Raw genomic sequence first — 27845 nt, 5'->3', positions numbered from 1 at the left:
CTTTAACATAATTCCACTTTAGATTTCCACTTCAGCGTGCATAATGTGGAAAATATGCCATCTGTTCATCCAAGCGTGGAAATTAAAGCCTCTTTTAAGAAGTTAATGCGGCACTAAAACACTCACACAAACACACACCACAGTAAATGAACTGTTGCCACCTAAGTGTCTCCTCCACTCAGAAACATACTGCGCTTCTATTTTGGGCAGAGTCTGGCTCGCATGCTGATACCGAGTCGCCCTGGAAGCTCAGACACTCTTAGTTGCCTTACAAGAGATTGTCAGGTGCGATTACTGTTTGTGTGACAGCTAGAAAATAAGACGCAGCGTGTGTGAGCGTGCGCGCGGTGGCGAGATGGTCCGAGCAGGGGCAGGTGCGTGAGGTAATAACACTAAATCAATTCATCCTGAGAGGCAGAAGGAGGACAGGAGAGAGGAGAGGAGACGCCATCAGCCAGAGATGAGCGCTGAAGGGAAAGTGATTACAGGTAAAGATGAAAGTGGAGCTGGTTCGACGCTTTAAGGGATTCAAAATGGAAACAATAGTGTTTTTCATTGATGCCTGAAGGCATCATGAGCCCTAACTCTGGATTTATCCTGAGAGATGGAGGAGTGGAGGAGGAGGAGGGGAGGAGGCAGCTTGTAACAATATGAATCCATGTTTTGACTTTCATTGAATCTTCTCCTTACACACACTTGATGTTCATCTTATGTTATTAAAGTAAAATTTTAACTTGTCCTGTGGGGACTGAACCACATAAAGCCTTATTAATGAATAAACGCTCAATAAGAGTAAGTAATAACGTTAGGTTGCCTCTAGAGGAGCACTCGGTAATATTCTTTCTGATAAAGGCTATCAATATCAGCAGGGAAACACAAGCACTGCTCGCTCTATCAGCAGTGGTGAGTATGGCTTGTAAATTGTACTGTAGCTCCAAATAATTCACAGAAATCTCCGTGCCATGAATTAATTCTATTGTAAATTTGACAAAGCAGCTGCTTTTGTGACCTGAGCGTCATATGGCTTTAAAAAAAGATGTCATTTGATTTACCAAACCTCACATTTGAAACGGTATTCACAGTATTTCAAATTTCTAGATTTTTTTACATTTTGTCAGAGGAGTCAATAATTGTTTCAAAAAATAAAATAAATCGAAAGTGGAACAGCATTTTCTTTACATATCTTTATCATGGAAAAAAGAACACATTAAAAAAAACAAAAAAAAACACAGTGGAACATCATGTGGTATACCTCATTCATCTGCTTCTTGGATGATACAAAAGAATAGATAAAAAAAAAAAACAATCCACAAACTGGCACAATTTCCTTCCATAACTAATTCTTGGCAGGAAATTTAAATAATAATAATAATAATAATAATAATAATAATAATAATAATAATAATATTTTCGAATTAAGATAAGACACATATTTATTCCTTGACAAAAGTTTTGTATGTTTTTAATTTAAAATGAAACCCTGTTAAAGCTATTAATGGAAACTGAAAAACTGACATTTTCCTTACACAACTAATTCCAGAGGGGAAAGTATTTACAAATAAAAAATATCATAATCATGGCCGATATCTTCATTTTGAAAATCTGAGCTCTGAAGCGTTTGAAACCTCAGTGGTAAACTGAGTAGAATACAATTTTGCTCTGAACGTTTCACAACAGCCTGCCTCTTGGGCATTGAATTTGTCCTTGGAACCATGTTTAAAAAATAGATTAAAAATAACTACATCCAAGTTACACCTTTTCTTCAATGGGAAATGATATCTGTCCTGCAAGTTATCTAGCTCTAGCACCACTTGTCTTCAAGCATCAGGATGTCAAAGGTCATGTGGTGGGAGATGTTTTCCACAACCTTTTCAGTAAAATCTGGTGAGTCATCTTCTTTTCACCATTGTATATATCCAGAATACAAAATGCTACTGAGCCGAACAAGTGTGCCACTCACGTCTGCATGACAATAAGATGAAGGTCTGAAGGGGCTGCAGCTACTCACGATGGCAGGAACTGTCGAGCCTTTGTCAAGATCACATTCCAGTTGCTGATATCTGATTCACACATTGGCAGGTGATCATGAAGGAGCATTTGGGGTGTCATGACGGGAGCCTTTGGCAGGGCGCAGCCACAATGTGACCTGTCACGGTTCAGAAAGCCTCTGCCATGTCACAGCATTCTAAAATCAGGGCAACCAAAACATTACGACTGACAGGAATGATGCAATGTGATGCAGAAAATCTGGCACCATCACTGGAGCCTGCGGTCGAGTTATTTCGGTCAAACCTTTAGGAACTGTTTGCAAATTTGGTACTTTTGAGAGAAACATGAGAAGCTGTGGAGGTTTAAAGAATAAAGTGCCATCAATTGAACGGCATGAACCTGTCGACGAGTCCCTGGAGCCCTAGACAGACAGGTGACGGCTGGACAAGATGCTAGGGAGACAAGCCCTTTGTATTATTCCCAATAAACTCCTGCAGTCTCATCACACAACCTTAAAATAATATTGAATGCACTATGCATTTTGTCACCACAGTCCGATGAACATCAATTGATTTTAGTGATTCAACTGTCTGCCGTGTTGGAAGTGAATAATGATTCCATTTGAAACCATTAAAGTCTCGACATCCACCAAAAGGTCAGATTGTGACAATGTACCCCACAAAAATCCTCATTGTGACATCCTCATGTGACGTAATAACAGTGTTATTACGCCAAATTATTCCATCTATGCTGCCCGCAAGTCTGAGCCAGGGAACCTGGAACAGATTACGGGCGGCTGGTGCGACACATCGTACTGAACAAGGGAGGCTCTCTCTGAAACCGGGTTCAACAGAAACTGATTTTAAATTAAGAGGATGATCTCCAGGCTGGGGATGAAGGGCACACGGGGGAAATTGGATTATACCTCATCAAAGATTAAAAGGAAAACAGTCGGCTCAAGAAGTGACTGTTTTCTTCAGGAATTCAGCCAAAGCAGGAGTATTTGATGTGTTTGCATGTGAGGGCACCAGATAGTGGCGAATGACAAGTCCGTGTGTCCCAAAAATATTGTTTGTTCACCAGTGATCAAAGGGCAAAATAGAGCTGAGATATATGACAAATGAGTTTTATGCAGTTTGGGTTTCAAGCTCGCTACCAGAGTGACTCAATCAAAGTAACAATACAGTAACTGCGGTTACTATTACACATAATGCTTGCTGAGCTGCTACCAAAGATCACAGTAAAAACACCTCACAGTACTGCTGTCAAATTGAAGCTATATATTTTTAATATAATGCATATCCTGGTAGTAGTAGCGCAGATGTGGCATGACATGGCATGTTCCAGGGTTGAACAAATGGTCTAGACAGAAGGTAAACTTCAGCTGATGCATCAGGTTTACACCATTATCAGTGGCACAGGCACCAAACTCACTCGAACAGAGCAAGCTTGGCGTCTCAGATGCTTTCAGTTGAACGGATTGTCTTTACAACAAGAGACTGGACCAGAGCTTGCGCCACCTTCTGGATCTGAAGCAGACATCCACCTCACTAGGTTGAACACCGACCACTGTCCACAGCAAGTTAATCTCAGATTTGTTCGGAACATTCACTTTTGCAAAGGGTTTTAATTTCTGAGAGGTTGCTGATGGTGAGAAGCGCAGCAGGCCAAACACAGACCCACCTCGGACCTCAGTGGAAAGAGGAAATGGTTCAGATACAGACTCCAGACAAGTTCCTCTGAAGGTGCAACCTCGGAGGTGGCAAATGGTCAGTGGTCAGTCCAGGTCAGTGGCCTGCCTTAAAGCCAAAATGGTTTCAAGGTAAACTCCACTGTTAAAACTCCACTGCGCTGGTTGATTTGACATTTTCACACAAGCCACTCTATTACGACATGTTCCAAAGGACACTAAGAATCGGACCTTTCAGGCCAAGACAGATTGAAAACAGCTCAAGGTTTATCCTCATCTTGAAGGTGAAAACAGGATTTTTCTTTTTTTTTGTGAGACCAGCTTCTGAAGTAGATGCTGAGAGTTTCGAGCAAGCGACAGTAAATCTTTAGCAGATAAATCAATAAAGGTCATCCTTCTCCCCAGCGCACCTTTTTGTTTTAGTCGCTGCTCTTGCTGGATGATTTCCACCTTACCTGACAGCGAGTCAATGACTAGAACCCCAAAAAGGTCCTAACATAGTTTTTCTTGAAAGTCAATGTCAGAAATATTTGTGGCGACTACAAAATCTATCTATAACATTGATTTTAGAGTTTATAAATATCTATACAACTGTGGTTGTTGTAATGTAGCTGCAGATATGCAAGGGGCGAGGTGTTTTGTTTGGGGTTTTTCAATTTGTATGATTTTTTTTTGCCCAATGAAAGGGGTCCAAAACTCCCTCCACTGTTTCACAGAACACATGCTACGATGTGACATGGTAACTAGAGTCTTAATTCAAGCTACTACCTGGTGGACCGTGGTGAAAAGTAGGTCAAGGAATATCGTGAGCACAGAGAGTCATGGAGACCGCCTCAATGGTAATCCATATTATCCAAGCAACGCTGTGAGAATTACTTTCAGCTCACAGAAATTAATGGTGTTTTCTTGAACCTTTCTGGTTTAGTTTATTTTGAGCTGTGAATCAAAAGTACCAGGAGAGAATTCCTTTTTAAAATCCCACATTAAACTGTCGCTACTTTTAAATAGCCATTTTTGATCATTAATTCAGAGCCAGTTTAGCTCTACAGGATCTTCACTGACCTCTACACAACCTGCCCAAGTATATCCTCCCATCCTCTTATTCATGTAGAAACCCACTTGCATGTTCACACGTACAACCAAAAGGATCCATACGTTATACAGAGACTTAAACATCTACGCTGATTCTCCCCTCCTTCTTTACTCTCTTGGCTCTTTATCCCAGTCGAAGGGTTTCTACAGCGAGACTTGACGCGCTCCACTGCCTCCGTCGTTCCGCACATCCACACACAAAACTCACACACACATATGCACGTACACAAGGCACTCCCTACAGGATGCAGAGGCAAAGACACAGACATCGTTTTCACAGCTCCCTGAGCAACTCAAATGGCCCGAGAGAGGCTGAGCAGAGCAGCAACATCCAGAATGAAGAGCGCGTGCGGAGGACAAAGAGGGCAGCAGTGATACGCAGAAAGACGACAAGGATCTACACTGAAACTAAGCTTGTATTTTAGACAACTGTTTACTTATCTCCCCCCAAATTTGTCCCTCTCCAAACAAAACAGAGTGAATCTAAAGATAGGAGTTTGTCTGACACCAGTCATATTTCCATCTTATAATTATGTGTAATAAAGCTGCAGGCGACTCAGGGCGGCCGTTCGCCATTCTAATTCAAGCCCTGCTTTGATGTAATGAGATCAAAACGGCAGTGCAGGCGGAATAGCGGGAGTCGCAGCAACAACAACAATATAGCGACGACATCAACAGGAAGCGGCTGCTCGCAGAACAATAGAGGAGCGGTTCACCTTGAGGGGTAAATAGTGCTTCACTTGTGGGAAATATCTTGCTATACAAAACATACCGAGGAAAACATGTCCACATGCCATTGAATGCGTGTCATGCAAACACTGCAGCATCCTTTGCTGCATCAGGAGCTGTCCTCACAAAAGGGCAGTTTATGGCTATGAGCATCACTTATAAGCCAAGCGGTCCAATTCCAAGTTATTCTTTTAGGTAAAATCAGGTTTATTTTAGGCCTCAATTTTTTAAGGGTTGCGTTTCAGTTGCGTCGTCACGGCAACAGTTAAACTAGTGGTTTTGAAGAAGTAGCACCGGTAGCTCCAGCAGCTCCAGGGACCAGGGATCCAACACCAAATTTGACCAACATCTTGTCAAAACCAGTCCAAATTTCCGTCCAATTAAACCTCCACTAGTGTCAGCTAGATAACCAATCACTGCCAAAGGGAGAAGCAACAAAGGCTGCTGGCGAGAAAAATCAGGCCAGTAAGCGGTGAACAAGTGCTGTGGGAGGGTTGGAAACAAGACTTCTGTTTCACAAATGTGAACGAAAAGCGTGTGTCTGATCCGTGCCGTGAAAATGCAAAGGAGAAGCTGCACTTCAAAGTTCACAGCAACTCTGGAGACAAGCAGCCTCCGGAGAGCAGAAGGTAAAGGAGATAAAAACTACACTCCAACATAACAAAAATAAATCCTCACCATTTACCTTCCTCATTTAAAGTGGCTCACATTCTGACCTCGCACTAAGTTGCCATACTGATGACAGTGCAATAAAGGAACACAAGAGTATGGCATGATGGAAGCATTTAGAAGCTTTGGAAGCAGCAACTCCAATTTAAAGAAGCAGAAACATCTCTGGAGTAAACTCATTTTTATGGTGAATTAAATATCACCCCATTCATTTTTACCCCCCACTTATGCTGCGATAATATATCTAAACATCATTCAGAATTGAAAGATAAATGAAGGTTGGCTTACACTTCCTCCATCACAGACAACAGTCCAGTGTACGCGTGTAAATACTGGGCAGCATTATTGGACTCTCTCGCTCCAATCCGCTACACAGCCTTTGGTTTCAAGGTCGCCCCCTTGCTGTTTTACCACTCTGGGTTAATCCAGCGGCAGCTTCCAGGACACGCGCCTTGATTCTCGTCAGTTATGACTCTAGGAGTCGAGTCTTTTCTTGCCCTTTTTCCTCTACTTATTGTCTGTTTAAAACAAAATTAGAGTATTTTTCCCATCCAACACATTCTCACTCCCATGGCGTGATATATTGACGTTGGGGAAGTGGACTTCAGCATCCTATACATCCTACACCAAATGCAGTGTTTGGCTTACGTTTTCAACAGTGGCCACGATACATAACAGAAATAAAGGGTGTGTTCCTGTTGTATCTTCCGCATACGTGCCCGTAACATCACCTGATGTAAAAAAAAAGTCGGAAAATCCTCACCATCCCAAGCACAATATCCAAAATAGCCATCATGAACTTGAAGTAAACCTTTTGAATCAATAAAATACAGTAAAAAAACAACTTTTTTATGAATTTCATCCTACTGGTTTTCAAGTTGCAAACATAGCACTCATCTACTGTAATAAGCTGTATCCAGACAAGGCACGCGTGAGAGTACAGCAGCTTTCGTAGACTTTGCTATCTTGTTTTCCGACTTTGCTAAACTGGCACTTGTTGAACTGAACCTCCCATGCAGCGTGAGAGTCTGTAGCAGCCTCCATTTAAATGAATATTTGGAGGCTAACCTAAGCATACTACTTTAAAAACACATAAACTACTATTCATCACCAACGACATGACCGTAGAGACATGTTATTGTCACTCCTCCTGCCAGCATCGCTTCTTCAGTTCTGTCAGAAATTTGTCATTTATTGTGCTCTTTAGATTAACATTGAATTTTATTCAAGCCGACGTTTCAACCTTCTGCCGGCCACAAGAACTGACTTGGCGGTTGGGCTTCGGCCCTGTGGCCTTGAGTTTGACTTGTGTTTTACCACCGTTGCTCATAGTCCTCCAGTCCTTCCCTGAAATGTATTTCAAGCCAAGCAAGGCAGAAATAACAGATCAGTTCCTTCCCAGGTGAAGAGGTCATGAGGGCTGGGTCCTGTTAAGTGTTGAATAAAAGCACAATAGCAGTTGGGGAACGATGGATGTGGTTTTCAAAGCACGGCTGTCGTTGTCATTTTAAGAACAGAGGGAAAAATCCAGCTGTGCAAGATGTTGGTCTCTAACAACCGCTGTGGTGCACAAGAGACTGACGCAACATTCTCTTCCCAGCCTGCCTCAGAGCAACTGCCTTCTGATGCTAACAACCATTGTCTACAGACACCCAGTTGTCTGACTGATCACTGAGTCCAAAATCCAAGTCAAATAATCAAGTCAGAGCAACGCACTTCACGTCATCCTCCAGTCGATCGCTCGCGCTAAAAGATGTGCGCGCTATTCTAAGTACAGCCCATCCAAACTTACCTTTCAATCACTCAAGAAGCGTGTGTACATAAAAAAGAGCCGGCGTCTTTTGAGCAAAATTGATAAGCACCTCATTAAAATCTCTGGAGCCTCCTTGTCAGTCGAGGATGAGTTACCATGGCAGCCATCGCCAACTTTATCTTCTCCCGCAGTCATTTACCTGTGGATTTGCTGATCCTCCTCCAGGCAAACACCAGCCAGCGTTTCTTTTAAGGAATGTCGACTTTATCTTTGTCCTGATTTTGTCGACTGCATTTAATGCAAATGTCTGGTTTGTGTATTTAGCGGCTACTTTCTCCTTGAAAACTCAAAATAGGAAGGCTTTTTATGATTTCAACTTGTCTTGTTATTCAAGGTGCCTAATCATTACATGTTGCAACATCTCACAAACACATTCTGTATTTAGGTCATCACTGCTCTCCATTGGTGGCAGGCGAATAAGAGTTAGAAACCCACTTCGTGTGATATATTTCCGCCTAAAATGTGCAAAAGCTGACACACGAAAACAGCCATTGTGACCATCACATGCATTTGGAAAACAGAACACGGACTGTCAGTTCCAGAACCGGCGCCTCCTGTAATGCCTGTTACTGAAACTGTTTGTCAAAAAAAAAAAAGCAAAGAAAAAGCCCGGAAACACAGAACCACTTGGAAATAATGACGTCCTAATTTGACAGGAACGCTGTCAGTTGTGGAATGTACAATGAGAAAATTCAGTCAACACAGATTTCTCTCCCCAATTTTCCTGTCAGTGCTCGTCCCCAGGCCACACCTGTATTTGAATCCAACAGATGGTAATGCAGTTCTTGAAGAAACAATGCTGTTACAGACTAGCTCCGACACAAACTGTGCGTCAGCCAAATCCAAAATGAAGTCTATTCCAACACCTCTGTCTTCAAAAGTCAATCTTAATGCACAACCAACAGCAAACAACAGCTGACACATTTCTGCCACTCTTTAATAGACTGTGTTTAAGTTCCCTGATTTTACTAATAGTTTGTATATGCTTAAAATTATTTATGGTGTTTTACCCGTCCATTTCACTGAGCACATGCTACCATGCGTTTGTGTTGATATTGCTGCTCACCAATCTAGCCACCAGGGGGAGCAGCCCAGAGTCAAAGGTTTATGACAATGACAAACTCCAAAACCAGTATGGTGACTGTGGAAGAAGTATTGATCATGTAGCTCTTGCACAAAAGAGAAGGCAGCGTTGTCAGAGGTGACAACATTGGTCATGTTTCTGTGCTGACTGCTGACCTAAAACGCGAGGTAGCAATACCAAAGCAAAGTCTGGAGTGAAACACAGAGACTCCACAGGCAAATGCTTCTTATTTATGACATTTTTTTCTGTTTAATTTCTGTTTATTTGAGGCTGAAGGACTGTTGGTACTGTGTTGTGCCTCAACACTTGACACGGAACATAACTGTCATTCCACCTCTTCACACAAGTCTAAAAATGGCAAACTAAAAATTACAGTAGCGGGTTGGATACAATCAGGCATCAAAACATTTTGTCAATCTGTCAGTCACCAGCTACTTTTTCGGCGACTTCGTTTCAGCTTTGCTTCAGAAGGCTGCACCTCTGAGAGGTGCTGTTCAGTCTGATTCCATCTGCAATGATGACAAGAAACAGAATTTGATCCCCCAAAAAGTCAGACAAAAATACCAACCGTATTTGACTGGTGAAACAGTTTGGTCGATACACAACTTAAACCTCCAACAAACACATCTCAGGCTTAAGTGATCATTAAGCGGGAGCCCCTGAGGCCTCAGTGGAGTTCAGCGCAACTGTTTTGTCATCAGAAAGTCTCCCATCCAGGCAGAGATGAACAGCTTGGCCTTTGGAGACGTTCCAGAGCAGCAAAAGACCTCGGTATGTTTTTTTTATTGCGGATCTGGACCGTGTCCAAACCTCCAGGTAATGACAACGCTCTCAAAAGTCCTGGATGTCTGGACTTATTTGCTGTTAGATTTTCTGGCAGAGAGATTTGATTTGAGGGCAAAATAGATTTGGCACTGCGTGCACAGAAAGGTAGCATAAAAGCGTTTGGTTAAATCAAATGTGGCAGCTCATTGTTTTTCATTTGAAACAATAGAGGAGGCAACAACTGCATTTTAAACTGAATAATAAATAAAGCACACATGCTGGACGGTACTTTCAACTAGCATTTATTTTACCAGTCAATGAATACTACTACTACTAGTACTACTACTACTAATAATAATGATAATAATAACAATAATAATAATAATAATAATAATAATAATAAAAGTAAAAATAAATGACAGATTTTGCCATGCAAAATTAAAAAATAAAATAAAATAAAACACAATTAATATACATAGTATAAATATAATAAAACATGACCTTTGAAGTACATCAAATTGTGTTGTGTTGTTTTTTTATCAGTATGGTGAAGAATTCCATTTTGAGCAGCACTTAAAATGGAACAATTCAAATGATATAGGGTGATAAATATATTTAAACAACAAAGATAAGCATTAATTTGAGAGATAATTGATGCCCAGAAAATAGAATGAATACATACATTTTCAAATGTATACAAAGGAAATTGTAACGTTACATAGATGAATTAAAAATAAATACATAAATAAATGTCAACTAAAAAATAGGAAGATCAATTCAAAATGCAATATTAAACCTTACAATTTTAAATATGTGATTATATTATTTGGGGGTAATAAGTCACTTGAAAAAAAATGCTGCGTAATAATACGCAGAATAAAAAAAACTTTTTTTTTTAAATGACAAGTAAATCATATCAAATTGTGTGTTTGTAAATATATGCTCTTTTGGCGTAAAGCTCCAATTATTTTATGTCAACTTTCCAATTTGCATCATGAGATACATAATCAAGCACGGCGTTGAGCAGAGCGATGGAATGAGACGGTGAGCAGTCACGAGCTGATGATGAAAACTCATCGGAGTTTGAGTTTTGAATCGCTAAGAGGAGGAAAACTGTTTATTTCGGAGGCAGTTATCGATAAAGTGCGGAGGAAATCGAGCCGAGCTAATAATCTGAGCTCCGCCAGGCAGAGCTGGACGGAGTTAAGGCACCGAGATGGTCGTATTTGTCCAGATCCAGGGCAGCAGTGAACATCATGTGTAGTTGACCGTGAACTGAGGCGTAATTGTTTTGGGAGAGTCCAGCCACTGCAGAGATTCCTGCACTGGAGATATGACTTCTGCAACACTGTTTCAATGGAGGATCCTGGAAGAGGACGGGTTTGCTATGCTAATGCATCCAGGGGTGGAGGATCATCATGACAGCTATGGAAGAGTTGGTTCTTGTAGCAAAACATGGTTTTGCAAAAGAGAGAAAAAAAGTCTTCATGACTGTTCAGGAGAACTTCACGGTACATCCTGTCATGTGTATAACCAGGACTCTCATTCTCCAGTGATGAATGTGTGCATCCAGGAAGATGAATTACGCATTAAGATTACGAATATGTTGCATCAGAGGACTGTTTCATCTTTAGTCTGGCTCTTCACGGGCTGATCCTGTTTGGATCTTCATGTGGGTGTTCGTCACAACCATGGGGACTGTTGTGTCATTGTGTTGGGAACCGAATAAATCTGCACGGAACCAAAACACTTTCGCGAAATAGGATAACACTGCTTTGATGTTTACACATAACAGAGATATAGAATTTCAAGAAAGTAGGTGGTAAGCTAAAATTATTTTTAATCACAAATAATTTGAAAGGTTAGCATGACGTAGTAAGATCATTTTATGTAGTTCTTTTTGGTGACAGCCATAGGTATTCAAAATATATCAACATATATTTTAAAATATGGTAGTTTAGGAACAGCTACTAATAAGCAAATAAATACTACTAAAACAAAAAGCCGTTTCAAAAGAAAAAAAACAAATGTGAGTTATTAAAAAAGTTAATATTATGGAAAAATATGAATACTGTCAGAATCAAAGTTGCATAAGGAACAAAAGAAAAATAAAGAGAAAAAAGATAGCACTAGTGACAAAGCCTTTATATGGCAGTGATACAAAAGGGATATATGTATAGAACAGAAAACAAACAAGTTTAAACAAAAACAACCAAAAAGAAAAAAATGAAGAATGAAGCGAAACTTAAAAAGGAAAGCAAAAAGAAAATTGTGAATGGGATAAATGCAGAGAAACGAAAACCTTCTTAGCGGAAAAGTGAAGAACATAAAGAAAAGTAAATAAAAATAAAATAAAGGCTATATGCACACCCAAAACTGGAGCAAGAAAATAAATAGAGAAATTATAATTATGTCAAATTGAAGAAAATAAAACTGGGAAAAAATAATAATAAGAAATATTAATAATAAATCTGTAACAAACCATAAGTGATGCAAAGAAAAACATATACATGGAACACAATAGAATATTCAAAAACTCTTAATGCGTCAAAGTATTTCAAGAGAAGCAGCCTCTCAGAATAAATGAGTACATTTTTGCACTGAACGAAGAGGACGCCACTCAAACGTCTGCACGACGACGATAGCAATGACTCACCGCGCTGCATGTTTAGTGGCACAGCCTGTCAACTCCACAACAAGAAAGTGCAGCTTATAATACGTGTTAGTGCTTCAAAGGTCGGCCATAACATGAGCGTGTCATGCAACATTGGTGCGAGGGCCAAAGTTTAATTACTCTCTAATTTGGTGTTGCAGCAGTACACGAGGCGCCGCTGTAGCACTCCACTGTGTTCTGTGCACCTCTCCATCACTGGCCGAGTCAGAGCAGGACGCCCAAGGTAAAGAAAGACCGGCCATATTTGAGAAGACATTGATACCTGTGTGGGGAGGAGAACCTGACAAATTAGAGTCTAGAAACAGCTGAAGAGTGGCAGAAAATCCATGGACTGAGTTTGAGGCTGTGAGCGGCCGGCGTTGAAAGCAGCGTTGTGGATAAAAGAGAGTAAATCTGCTTTATCTGGCGCGAGAAAGCAGCTCTGAACATTGTTTGGAATGAGAATCCGGTCCAGAAGATTTGCTGCTTTTCTCGCCACAACGACTGGTGGACATGAATGAAACTTTTTCCACTGAAAAGGCTTGTGTGGAATTGTGAGTGGACAAAAGCACGATTCCAAAAGCCTAAATGATGTAGCATATTCATCCAACCCCAAACAAGAAGAAGCAACTGCGGCGTGTTTGCTATTTACAGGACAGCTACGGAAGATCCTTGGGCTTTTGGAGACGCTCGTGTTTCTATGTAAATTAGGTGGGCCACATCCAGGAAGTGATGGAGACACAAGTCCAACATCTCCTGAAAAGACTGATTGATATCTGAATTAAACCAACATTCAACCAATTTCCCTGGAGTGGTGCACCTCAGGACAACCCTCGGTCATATTGATGGTGTTACATCAGCATGAAGAACCTCAGAGGAAAGAGACTGAGGAGCTCTGTTAGCATTGCAACCACGATTAGCGTCATCTACCTGGGTCGTGCTCAATTTTTTGGTTCAATTGGGGTCCAAAAATATGCCACATGTATTGAATGTATTTTTAATCTGTTGCTCTGTTCAGCATGTTCCTGAAGGGGTTTGTGATGTTAGTTAATAGCTACCATAAAACATATGGTAAGAACAAATTCTTTTCTTCTTTATTAGAATGAAGAATTTGCCGTTAATGACTTTGGTTATCGTAGCACATTTTTGGTTTATCACCGAAGCCTATGCTAAAAACAAGGGAAGCTCCGATGGATCGGTCACGGATCATGATCCGCCGATTTCAGCATGATCGGTGAATGCCGATCACTACCTGTCATTGCAGATCACAACAACCGATGACGTGTGAGAGCCAGCGCTCTGTTGAAGCCAAGCTGGTTTTTGACACGTCCGCTCCTCCCTACACGCTACTCACTTGGCAGAAAGCCTGCTGTGGAGCTTCTTTCAATCTGTCATGTAAAGTTAGCATCCTGCAGCACATGCACGGGACAATGCTGTGCAGGGAAGCGCGTCAAAAAAATACACTATTTAAAGCGCCAGCCCTTCACGGAGCACGGAGAATTTTTGGTGATCGTGAAAGTGAGAGCGCTGGGTCCTCAGCAGCAGTTAGCACAGCTACCGCTTTGCAACACCCGCTGGTCCAAGTGTGACGTTCAGAACGACAAGCCATCGAGCTAGATGACCAGGCTTTCTCAGGTGTTGTTTACGCGGAGACGGAAACGACCGGATCTGTCGCTGTTTTGGCGTCGGGTGCAGCTTTAGTTAGCCACCTGAATCTGAAACATTTGAGTGGAAACTTTCCCACTACAAGTGGCCAGTATGTAAATATTTCAAAGACTCAAGAGATTCACCAAACTGCAACGTCTCACATCGAGTTAAATGTTTTTCAGTTGTTCTTTTGACAGAATTGTTGCTGTTTTTTTATTGTTTTCCTCGTTGAAGAGGTACATAATAACATTTCTGAATGAAAATGATTTTATGGTTCATTTTTTCACATCATGTACACAGAAGATCTGATCAGTTTTACAAATTCATTGTCAATTCATGTGACCGGTATCGGTGATCAGCACTCTGGCTGATCGGTATTGATCGGTGACTGGCAGCCAAAACCCTGATCGCAGCATCCCTACTACATACTAGAATTGTGTTGAGTGCCAAAACTCAGCACTCTATGGAAAAATCCCAAGTAAATTGATAAGTGGCGAAAGAGAAAAATAATAGACAGTCACCATTTAATTTTGTATTCAGATGCGATGTGTCCAACCATCAAAACATCAAACCAATTCACCAATACTCTTCAAGATGTACTTTAAAGCAGGTAAAATAATTGATGCTTTTGACAGGGTTTATATGCACGACAGTGTTCCCCTCATTTCAGGTGCAGTGGATCATTATTCTGGATGGATCAGTTTCCTCAGGCCACCTTGTTTGCAGGGTGAAAGTCAGCAGCTGAGAGGCAGGTAAACAACAACAGAGCCAGCCAGACTAAAAATATATTGTGTTTATACACACAATATAACTGACTTGATAGCAGTGATGTTTTTAGCAAGTCATGACTAATTTATCTGTCTATTAGCCGTGCGTTCCTGAGTTTGGCGGAGCCGCACACAGGTGCCACACATGCAGATAGCATTTCCAATTCACACCGCTGCTTCCAGATGGTGAATTATTCAGCAGCGCTCTCAGTGGTGGAAATGTCACTTGAACTTTTCAGCCGCGGACAAACACCGGAGTGAAGGAATCGGCGCTGTGGCGAGGAAACTTGTTCGACGACTTGGAAGGCGAATCATGTTGTGCACGTTGAACCATATTTTGCTCACGTGCGGTAATTGTTTTTCACGTTGCGGCGCCGTAATTAATCTACAGAGCCGCAACGTAATTATAGCCTCTCGACACAATAGTGGCGCGGGCTGAAGAGGAAGATAATGGGTGAACCTGCAGCCCCACTGGAAGAAGATGTCATCATCGCAGTGACAACGGCTGGTGGGTGTGTGGACTGATATTACACCGTGTTCCTCCTGCCTTCCAAATTGGAATTGGCAGCTTCGAATGATGTCACACCCATGAAGAAGCACAGCTGTGAGACTTCTGCTCTGCAGAACGCAGACATCTATAGCTTCTTCAAAGGGTTTTCACAGAAACCTCGACAACCATGGTTCCGTTTCTGTGTCTCTAATTCTGGAGCTGGGTTTGACCTGGTTTTCTAATTACACTAGACATGGCTCAGGACCATCATAAAGAAGGTTTGGATGCCTATTATGACTAGGGCTGCAACAAACTATATTTGTTGTCGACCTTTGTTTGGACCAATTTTGAATTTCTGTTGAACCTAAAGTTGCTTAGATCCTCTCACTCAGACACCATACATTATTCAACAAGTATCTTAAAATAATGACACATAATCCAGGAACATGAAGCATGAAGCATGAAACAGTTGACAGAGAGCTCCAGCTCTTTAGAACGGAGGTCTTTATTGGAAGAGAAGAATTTAAAACCATCACTATACACATATGTATCCCATATAAAATATCTGGTCAACATCAAAAGGTCTTATTTGAATAATAATCTAAAGCGATGTGTTCAGTGTAGCTCCCTCGTTCAGTTCTGTTTATTATTAGGAGGAGAGAGACCGAGGACACTTCACTACACTCTTCCATCATTCTACCATGGTGTCGAAGGGGTTTGCTCAGCCTTGAGACGTGTTATCTACGCAAACAAAACGAAGCCACACTTTTGAACACTACGACCCACCGCTGCTCAAACGCCGCCGTGACTGTGAGTGAGGCAGTCAGACTGAGACTGACTGAGGTGGTGACGCGGAGTCACCGGCGCGCAGCGACGGCGGCCAGTTTTGTTTGTCTTTTTCCCAGGGCAAACTGCCTTTTATTCATATTTATTTATTTCAATGTTTTTCAAGACCACAATGTTACGTAAAATATTTTAAATATGCATTTAAAAATACATTGTATAAATAAATTATTTGTAATAATAATAATAATAATAATAGGGCTCAGAATATGTTTTTCTTTGGTCCGATTTTGAATTATTTTTGGCAAGTTCCACCCATTTTCTTGTGATACAATTCCAAAAATTCTGCGATCTACTCAGTCATTAGACACTAACCTTTTTCGAGAATACTTCCAGGACAACAGAAAAAGTACGCTATCGAGGTCTCAAACAACAGCTTTTAATAAGCCTCTCATTTCAGCTGAGGGCCTCAGATCAACCTTGACCTTGCGGCACTTGTATGCATCATGACATCATAGAAAGCTGCATCGCGTCCCATTGATCATTGGTCAGCTCCCGCTACATCAGCTACCTCAGCTATTAGCCAAACTAATGAAGCCGCGCAGCATCTGCTGTAAAGAGCAGCAGAAGAAATCGGTTCCGCTGCGAAACACTCAGAGACCACAAGGGATTCAACTGAGGGCTGGCGGCTTGTGTCCCGCTAACAATTAGTGAAAGAGACCTTGAACAGGGGATTTTGTTTATGGTCCACTTTGCTGTGGTCAGTGTTGTTTTCTGGTTTTCTTAGACTCTTCCACTTTCGTGGCTGTGAGATCACACTTCGTCGACACTGGGAGAGTTTACGTTCTGCTTGGTTCATTTGATGTTGTTGGGCGCTTCTTTAGCGTGATGGAATTTTTTTCGCCTTCAGATTCATATCATTGAAGCTCTTTGTCCAAAATGGCAGTCCAGCATGCCAACGGCAAATGCATGGTTTTGCAACAGCTTTTTATCGACCACAGTCAAAGGAGAGGTCACGACAAGGTCACGCTGCTCCACGTACGTGTTTGACCCTCTGACTTACTCCAAAAAAACGTTGCAATCACAGAGAGCAAGGATGAAACAAAACTTTTCAGAATGACTCAACCATATAAAGTATATTGTACTGTACTATATAAATATAAAATTGTGTTCAGTATACTTTAAATTCCCAGTAGTTTTGGGGTTTGGTGTATTCACCTCCAACACAACTGTAGCTTGGTTACCGTTGTCAGCAGTAGAAAACATGTCGTTGGCTGTGGTATACCATTAGCCACACCTCATTAGACACAAACAAGCACATACACACACTCTCACCATCACTATGGTTATACACAGCAGCGTCTACAGCTCCGCGGTGTGTTTGGTGTACATAAAGTGCAAGTTGCAAACTCGCTCTGCTGCCGACTTCTATCCTCACAGCGTCAACATACTGCAAGCGGAACACTGCACAGGATGACAACTTGTGTTCAGATTCACACACACAAGGTCACTTTTCTTGACCTGGAATTAACTCTTGGACATTCACCTTCCTCACGGGAGCAACTTACACGTTAAAATGACAGTGATTCAAGTAGTATGGGTGAGGGTCCCGGGAAAAGATGCGCCAGAGAATGAGGTCAGCTGACTACACAGAACGACCAGAAGATTCCATCAGCATTCATGATGGCATGGGATACTCCAAGATGACAATGCCAGGATTCATCGGCTCAAATTCGGAAAGAGTGGGAGCATCATTTTCACACATGACCAGCCGCCACAGAGAATGGCTGAACGAAATGCGATCAATATTGCAATCCATTGTGGTTATTCATTATTGTTAGAACCTATTGTCTTTACCGCTGTTTCCTTTATTATTAATAATACTGAAATCCGAAAAACGAAGCAAAATTTCACAAGAATTTAAGACTGACTGAGGATTGATAGCTTCAGGTAGTACTTCAGGTAGGCAGTGTTGGTCGACCCTTTGTTTTTGCAGATATTAATGTGCAAATCTCAACTTTATTGAAGATTCCGAACAGACGCGTCAGAATCTAATGAAATAAAGCCTGGCTCACTGACTGCTGTTTTCAGTATTGAGAGTTTCTTGTATTAAAACTGGTGGGTTTCTCACTGCAGGACAGCCTTTCTAAAAGCAGCATGCAAGCAGCAGCACACACAGTTCTGAACTGGGGTGCTTTCTAGACGTCTCGTGGAGTCAGAATCGTTTAAAAGAAAGAAACGAAAAACAGCACTAACTTTTTTTCTGTGAAGCTGAAATGTCAATGTCAGCTGTCGGCAGTGTTAAATGGATGCTGACCCATCTTCTCCAAAGAAGGACAGACTGAAAGATCTGCAAGTTATACAGCATGGAGGAAGAGCTGTCCAAAAAAACTTCAACAAAATGTGATCAAATTCATTTTCCTTCACCAGTTTGGGCTTAATTTATAAATGTATCACTAGCTATTCTCTGACCTGCGATGCTACTGACAACTGACAACACAGATGCTCCGGACCATGTGGAATCTGATCGAAGCTGCTCATGACCCCCGAGTCGGACTTTGGGCCTGTTTAACATATGTTGTGCAGATCTGCTGCGTACATATCACTCTGACAGCAAATAGACGGCAGGGTTTAGAGCTACTTCTTCTTTTAAGTAGCTCTAAACCCTCCCGTCTATTTGCTGTCAGAGTGATATGTACGCAGCAGATCTGACCCTAACCCCTAACCCTAACCCTAACCCTAACCCTAACCCTAACCCTCTCTGTGGATGTTTAGACGATAGATGAAGGAAGACAATACTGATATAGTCAGAAAAGAATCTCAGTCGACTCTACCACACAGCCCTCACCCCTCTCCTCTCTGATCCAGCGTGCCTCCTCAGAACTATCCATTACTTTACTCCAGGCTTTGAAGGAAGCTCCTCATACAGTAGCTGTGTTTTGAGTCTGTTGCACCGCCTGTGATTGAACTGATGAAATCCTTTGTTATCTTCCAACTCATAAACACACTCACACACACGCCTCCTTCCCCCGTTGTCTTTCTTGGCACGGTTCTCCACTGACACAGATGGTGACGGGAGCCACAGATACAAAGACTGAGATCAGCTCCATAATTCGACCTCCCCTCGCCAGCGTTCGCCACCATAAATCACGCACAGCAACTATCCATCTCACATCCACCTCTACTTTTCCTTCACCGACTCCATTTGTCACTTCCATTTGTCCGCCGGTGCTCTCTCAGGGAGCAGACCTGCAGCTATCCATCCATCCCCTCAGTCTATGTATCACACTGGCCACATCTTACCTTGTTTCCCGAGCATTTACACACCTATTAACCCCCCGGATCTGACCTTCCCGTCATCCATCCTTCACCTGTCTACAGCAGCCCTCCAGGTGAGAATGTGTCATGACTTTTTTTTTTTTTTTTAGATTTCCTTAGCCCGCATTGATCGGACCCTTGAGTGGGCCACCTGTGATCGATAGCAATCATGACACTTACCAGCTGCATGCCACAGATGAAGGCCAAGGTACACCTGCCGCTGCAACACCCCATGATGTCCTCGGGGTGTCTGGATTACTCCCAAAATGTCCCAGGTGGACCTTCCAAAACCAAGAGGCCCCTGGAGGGACGTCTGGCTGGCTGGCAGCCCAGGTGGCGGCACTCCTGCTGGGCCTTGGAGACCAAGAGATCAGCCTCTTCTCTCTCTGGAGCTCAGGGAGTGCAGAAGCATCTCCCTTCAAAAGTCATATAAATTAGGATTATGATACACGATTGTTTACTCTCCAGGTGAGTCCACATTAAAACAAAGTCCTCTGGATTAGCCGCATCTTTATCATAAAACCCACTGGAAGTCTTGAAAAGCACAACAGACGGAGAGATTGGATCGAGATATTCCACAGATTAAATGTTTAATAATCCGATTAAGAGCTACTTAAAACGATTGGAGTAGCCTAATTTGTTTCAAGGGTGGAGAAGACAAGTGAAAGTGGCTCCAGTCAAGTGTCATCCTCCGGGGTTCACTCGCACAAACAAACCGCCGGCTTCATTATCTGATGCTTAATCCTGATGTGAGGGAGGACGCGCGGGTTCCGGGGTGTGTGGCGGAGAGGCAGCGCGCCGCCTCTGGTTCATCTCCTCCCCGGTCAGATCCACAGCTCAGCCGCCGATGCTCGCCGCTGACTCCGTTACATCACTGCTCCGAGGAGAGCACAAGCGTGGGTCTTCATTCCTGTGTGAAGCGTGAGGGTGAGTCGCTGGAGAGCAGCAGCCAAAGCTGAGCAGCGGGTAAATTTAGTTTGTCCGGCTCGTGTCCAGGAGTGAGGAGGAGAGACAATGGGAGCCAGGATGGACCAACGGACCGACAGGAGCGTCTCGCGCCTGACATCTGTCAAGTCAAACCTCGCGCAAACAGCCGGCGATTCCGGTTTGGGCCGACAAAATAAGAGCGGTAATTGAGGTCATTTTCAGGAGGTATCAGGATACGTTAAAATACAGAATCGAATATTCCCCCAGAGTGAATGTAATATGATAACACATAAAAACATCACGTCACCGGAGTTGTGCGCAAATGCTTTGACCTCACTTTACTACCCTACCATTTTAAGTTCTGCTTTTACCGTATTTGCAGCAGTATTTGCTATATTTGCAGCAATTGAAGGAAAATTCTTTTTTTCATTCATATTTTTAACTTTTGTTATAACAGTGCTGGTAAGGCAAACTCCATCATCTTGTGTACAACAATTCATTCCACCCATATTGGGATTTTACTGAATGATATCATGGGTTGCCAAGCTACAGGGAAACAGTTGGCAGTAATAATCTGCTTGAACAACACTAACTAAAGAATGATGAAGAATACCTTGTGCTTCCTCTCAGATGTGTTTATTCTTACAAGTCAGAACACCACCAAAACATCAAAAAGTATCACAGGAACCTCGCAGTCAGGAAAAATATGATGGTCAGATATGGATATCTTTATATAGTTTTAGTTTATATAATTTATATTCCTTATAAATTGCTTTATTTCACTTACATTGACATATTGTATTACTGCATCTTTATTTCCACGTTTAGTCTAGAAATGTTTACTTGTATTTTTAAGAAAAAACGATACATTCTCATTTTCAAATGTGTTTTATTACTGTGTCATTTGATATTTAAGTAGATACAGTCACTTAACAAAACAGTTAACAAATGCAGATTTTTAGAAAAATAAAGGGGAAACAAGGCTGGTGAACATTACAGATCTAAGTCCCATGAAGGTGCTGCGGCTGCAATGTGAGAGTGAAAGGCTCTTGCGGGGGCTAAAGCAAAACCATTCTCACAACGTTTTCTCCACACGTCCCATTGTTGTGGAATTTGCCTCCTTTTATTTTGAAACAGGTTTCCGTCCACGCCTCATCTTCTACGGACTAACTTGAGGCGGATGATGTTCCGCTCGGCGGGGGAGCAGCGGGGCTCTTTTCACTGACTGAGGGGCACTAACAGACGGTGAGGTGGCGCTATGGTCGGTGCGCAGCTGCTCCAGAACGTGGCCTTGCAGCATCTTAATGAATCCACCAACCCACATCTCACCCAGTAGGGGGTCCTCTCTGAGTTTGTCTTCTTAATTTCCACATTAAAGGTTTGGGAAAAACTTCAAAACCAGTTCTTTAGTGGATCACAACAATCTTCACACAGATGTGTTCTGTGTGTGAAGAGAGGGGACATGAAACACTGAAATTTCCAAAGGGTGGGAATGTGTTATGGGGTCACCTGTGCCACACCTATTGAGTGTTGTGCAGTTTAAGTAGACGTTGAGGTGTAGAGGCTATTGCTGCTTTAGCTATTCCAAATAATGGCTCTCTCTCCCCTCACCATCAATCTCTGTCACAGTCTCCCCCTCCCACACTCATACACGGGGGAAAAAACACACTTGGACCACAGTCTCGCTCACACACCGTGCTGGACAGCGCTTTAATTATGCCGCTAATCTTGAGTGACAGTGTCGTGTATAATGGCTGATTCCCCGGGGGCTCGTGTCAGAGCATCCACCCATTCATCCCTCCATCCCTCCTTCTATTTATCATCTCATAGCTACTTATCCTCCGTGCCATCCGCCCACTTCCACCCACTCATGTTATCTTCAACATCTCTCAGCTTGGTTTCCCCTTTTTGTCCTTAATGTGCTCGTCCTAATAACCCCAATTTTTTTCCCCTCCATCGTGTGACGTTCCACAGGATCGGTCCTCTTGCCTCGGGATGTCAGTGTGCAGCGCAGGAGGGTGAAAGCTGTGGGGCAGGAGCGACATTTAAAAAATGCTTGTCCTCATCTTCATATGTAGTGAACTGAAGAAATCTGGAGGATTTCAAATGCAAAGCCTTCCTCATTTTTAAAACACAACATGCTCTTATGGGGGAGTATTCCCTTTGTGCAGCATTGCGCATCTGTAATGCCACACTTGTGGGATTCAAAGAGACACATTTGAAAGAGACACACTTCCATACTTTTAATCATGACAGCATATATATCTCTATATGAGAAACCATTTACCGGATCAAATACACCTATTTGAACTACTGTACAGTAAATATGAAGGAGTCCCACCCACTTCCAATCTGAGCTAGAGGGACACTGTCAATTTTGTGGAATTCTAATTCATTTTCATTCTGGATTTTAAACCTACCCTACTCATTTTTATGGGAGTCATTGCTGCTGTGACTCAGGCTTACATTCTTGTAAGTCATGAAACTCAAGTCACAGGGACTGAGTCTTACTTCCTAACTCGAGCTGGATTCAACAATTTATCGCCTTTGATCCACATCATACTTAGAATCAGCTGTCAGATGAATTTCTGTTCGTCAGATTTGTTGAATTCAACAGTCTGGACCACAGTTTTAGTCATTTGAAATCACTCAGTTGTTTCGAGTGATGGGCTGCTGAGGTTTCATGAAACAGTGTTCTTATTTTCTGAGGTCAGTAGGGGGCGCTCTTGCTATTAAAATGCCGGAATAGAATGGAATAAATAGTTCTTCAAATCAAAAGATTTTGGCGCAGAGAGCGCCATCCGGTGGACTCTGAAAATGAGGACGCTGTATCATGAAGCCATCACTTGTTGTTTGAAATATATCACAATTCCGGCCAAATTACTGCCGAGTCACAGGTCTCAGAGACTCCCTCAGATGTGTGGGGTTCAGCTGGTGTGTAAATGAGCCTCAAAAACAGTAACATGAGTAGAATCCAGAAAGGACGCCGCCCCTCTCTGGCACTTTTTAATTAGTCAGTCGTGGGATTTGGAAAAAAATATATATATATATTGTTGTTATTATATTATTATTAACTGAAACCTAGCCTACTCGTATGTGTGGGAGTCAGGGGTTCTGTAACTTGGGCCAACATTCTAAAGTCAAAGACACTCAGATGTGTGGGATTCAGCCATCAAATGAGTCGGACCTCCTTGCATATGAGGGCAATTCCGACATATTGTACGTTCAACTCACTCCCTCTCTGGCAACCTGACTCAGAATGACTAACTCATAATTTTGGAATTTATCCATCAAGAGTCACAGAGTTTCTCTTGTATTTCAGAATCAACAATTCAATGAGTCCAACTCACATCACGTCACACTTGCATCAGACAGACTCGGGCGATCGCTGGCTATTGAATGAGTCAAACCTTACTTCATTTTACAAATTAAAGTCCCCGTGACTCACGCTGTGTTGAACAACTTGGATCAGTGGGTTTCAGCCGTCCAGTGACTCACCGGAATCACTGAGATCTCATTCATTTGTGTGCCTCAGCTTGAGTCCAAGCCACAGAAAGAACTTATAAATGACTGACTTGACTCCTGATAAGATTGTGATGACTGGAGTCTGTCCATCAAAGTCTGTGATATTGCACACAAAATAGATTGACAGGTAAAGAAAGCAATGATGGCTGGAGGAAAAATAACTCATTGTTTATGGCGTTGTTGGATTCGGAGGAACCAGATTCTTAACTCATGGGTTAATATACAGTCCATTGAAGCTTTTGCAGAAACCCCCAGCATATCTTGATATGAAAGGGTATGGAGTTGGTGTTTGCCTGTACAATGAAAGGGTTGTTTGAGAAAAGAGGGAAAACAGATTGTAGTGTTTACATGATATTAGTCTTCCGTCTGATCCAGCGCTCACTATGTTGTCATCTCTCCTCTGAATCACTGCATTCCCTCAGAAGCAGATGTTACCTCCCGTCAATGGCTCTGAAGAAAATTTGGATCGGAGCCGAGGAAAGGTTGACAAAGAGGGAGGGAGTGACAGAGTGAGAGATCCGCTGCACCTTCTCCCAGATAGTCAGATAGGATGTGTTTATGACTTTATCTGCCTGGACCAGATGTCACCAGATGACTGCGGCTGCCAGCCCCTATCTCAGCCCACACACACACACACACACATCTGAAAGAGAAATCGCAGACCTTCTGCCGCTGCGACATGCTATACCTCCTACACCTATCTGAGAACAATCTATCTGCACAGCCAGCTGGTGAAAATAGCCTGATATGAATGTGAAATACCCGACTGAAGCACTGGAAAGTGAAATCTGCTGTTTACATAAGTTAACTTGAGGGTGGAATTTAAGATAAAATTTGAAATGGACAGAGAGGCAGAAGGAGATGGTGGTTAAATGCTAGAGGTGGGGAGGAAATGTAGAGAATATTGATCTATAAACTTACAATAATCACCACATAAATGGAGTGGATGCTCTAACTGCTTTATTAGACTTCAATTTATCACAAACACCAAGCAATAAAAAAAAGATTTTAACCCTTTAATAGGTAGTTATACAAAGTTGTTTGTCTTGGACATTACTTGAACAAATCAAAGAATGTTTTCCTATATGTTATAACTTCAGTTTATTAATTGAAATTATTGAAAGGTTTTCCATGAAGTCACATAATCCTTTTCAGGGTTAAATCACCAGAATTGGACCTTTAGTTCAAGAGTCAGCAAGCTCAAGAGTGCACAGCGATCGGAAGGGCTGCCATGACCAGTACAATATAGACAGCGATGCACTGCTTGACTTTATATGTATCCAGCCACAAATTTGTGCTGTAAATGGAAACTGGAGTAAGAATCCGCCTCTGTTTCAGAAGTTTTCTGGACCTTGTTTTGATGGGTCTGATATGGAGTAATAATATAATCATCAGAAATGGATAGTCCTGAGAGTAGATTTTGTAACACCACACCATGTTGCGTTCATGGAAGGAGAAGCTGCAACCTGTTTCCAGTTCAACAGTCATCAATGGTTCCAGGTACAACCACTTTTTCCTTGGAAATAAAGGTCATCCATCTGAGCTCATTCCCTCCTTCCCACGATTGCTACATTTTATCACTGTGGTACGTATCATAAATGTTCAATGGTGCTCTCAACGAGAAGCTCCTCGGCTCTCATTCCTCTCTGAATGAGCTCCAGTCCTGGCTGTTTGGATCTATTTGCAACAGCAAATCTCAAGAAGCTAATTTATGCGTCCTTTTTCTATCCAAATCAAACCGACTATAAAGTCTGAGCAGGAGCACAAGATTCAAGACGCAACTGAGAAAATCCATCATGGTGGATCCACATTTACGGTGGAAGAGTCAGCTTTGTTAGTGTTATGTAAGGATAATGTACTGTGTTGCTTTCATTTCCTTGTGTGTGTCTTCGTGTGTGTGCGTGCACTTGCACATGTGTGTGTGTGTGTGTGTGCCTGGGGCAGAAATCGCTGCCACTATTAGACCTGGATATTGCAGCGGTAGCTCAAGGGAGCTCAACACAACTCAGTACATTCATCTTTTTTTATTTTTCAGTCTAAAAGGACCACGATAAATAATATGCCACTGCTCTATTTGCCATCCAGATTTACTCCAAAACAATACTGGATAAGTCACTTAAAATGAGTTTTACAAGTTTTTGGTACAAATCGTCAACTTGCCAAATGTACAGAAATAATGTTTTAGAATGGGGTTTTTTTTGGTCAATTCATTTTCTTTACATTTGCCCTAAAAACTAGTTATTTGGGGACTCTGTTGCGTAAGGGTTTAGCCAGACAGTGCCCACTTTCACCCATGCTGTATAAGGACTTGGATTATGGATGGGAAAGAAAAAACAAGCGATGTGAATCTCATCAGGCTGCGTCACACCAGGTTTAGTCTGCTGTGAAGAGCCCTTTCCTTCCTTTCGCTGCCTCCTGAACCACCACCAGCAACCACCTTCTGGCCAACAAACACAGAGCTGCTGCTCCTGACTACCGACTCAGCGAGGAGGTGTGGTTATCCTCATTGAACCTCCACATCGAGAGTGAGACCCATTAGCTCACCCTCTCTTGCAATGTTGTCATAAACATTTACTGTATTTGGGTTTCATTCTAGTCGACTACATATTTGAATTGCTTTCAACATTTCACTGTGTTAAGGGGGAGATACAAAGTCTGTCAGGTCAAAACAAAGTAGTTCACTATTTTAAAACAATGGTATAAAATTGGAATATGTTCCCCTGTTATATGGTCAAATTAAATGTTATCAGCAAGTATTTTATTGGATGATCATGATATCAAGTTTCATGATTTCTCTTTTCATTTCTCTTTTCTATGGAAAGCTAAGCAGGGGGGTACAAACTGTGATGGGGATACAGAATGGAGCACAACACCGGTCACCTCTGCCACCCTCAGTCGCTCCAGCTAGCCACCCTGCTTAAAAGGTTCACCAGTTCCTGGGTGAGAGACGTTATGACCAGGGGTCTGGTAACTAACAGATGGCGGGAAAACCCATAGTAGAGGTTCTGCACCTTCTCACATAATGGACTTCTAACCCTGATCCCAAGTCTAACTCTCATAAGCCGGGCAAGACACATGGAGGAGTTGCGTGAGAACTAACAATGAAAGAGTTGTTCAAGTATGGTTGAACTTAACACCCCTGCCACAGAAAAACATTTCCCAAAACAGTACAAAGGAAAATAATCAGTCGGTGGCTTGTCTGTGTCAAATGAGTCGCCAACCGTCCAGAAAGTTTTGAAAACAGTCAGGGGATATTAATCACATGACCAGAAAATCCATGCATTCATCCATCTAGTTTCTGACAGTGAGTTGAGTTGAGAACTGAGGCTCAGACTTCCTCCACTCCAGAAGCCTCCTTTTCTTCTCTTCAGGGGGGAATACAGAGCATTTTGACAAGTGAGCGTGCAAGTTGGATAAGCCTGAAGAACCTCAATAGCACTTCTGTTTCTGTTTAAGTTTTCACTTCAACTGTTTCTCTGACTTCATTTGGGGTGACCCTTCCACTTACTTACCAACAATACACGGCCATGCTGAATAAAAATGTCTCATGTCAGGAGGTGTTTTGCTGAATATATTGTACGGCTGTGGTCACAAGACTTGAGTGTTCAGCACAAAGCTTTTAGAAACTGCGTGTTAGTTCAGTCCAAAACATTATCCTGGTGAAATGAAGCGGCAAAACAATCACTCGGGAACTCTGCTTTATATTTCATTGCCCAAAAACGCAAACAAGGCCGATTTAATTCTTCAAACAAAATCAATTCTCCTCTATTCACAATTCACAATTTACAATGCTGATTCCAGCCATGTGGGAAATCATTTTTTTCACAGCAAATTGGAATCCTGTACTCATTTAAGAATTCCATCCATCCATCTTCATCTCCTTCTCTGTTGCCAGGTCGTGGGG

The 27845-nt window shown here is 42.2% G+C and overlaps 1 protein-coding gene across 1 annotated transcript in view; it reads right to left on the bottom strand.

Annotated features, from left to right (window-relative positions):
- The window catches only part of nkain2 (sodium/potassium transporting ATPase interacting 2), a 76129-nt gene extending 55592 nt beyond the window's left edge, over positions 1-20537 (bottom strand). The window contains exon 1 of the mRNA XM_053887868.1: positions 19670-20537. Within this exon, the coding sequence (XP_053743843.1) occupies positions 19670-19723 (54 nt within the window). The 5' untranslated portion in view covers positions 19724-20537. The remainder of the gene's footprint in view (positions 1-19669) is intronic.
- Between the last annotated feature and the right edge of the window lie 7308 nt (positions 20538-27845).

This window comes from Synchiropus splendidus, chromosome 15, assembly GCF_027744825.2.
Source record: "Synchiropus splendidus isolate RoL2022-P1 chromosome 15, RoL_Sspl_1.0, whole genome shotgun sequence".
NCBI lineage: Eukaryota > Metazoa > Chordata > Actinopteri > Syngnathiformes > Callionymidae > Synchiropus > Synchiropus splendidus.
This window is presented reverse-complemented; position numbering and strand designations above follow the sequence as displayed.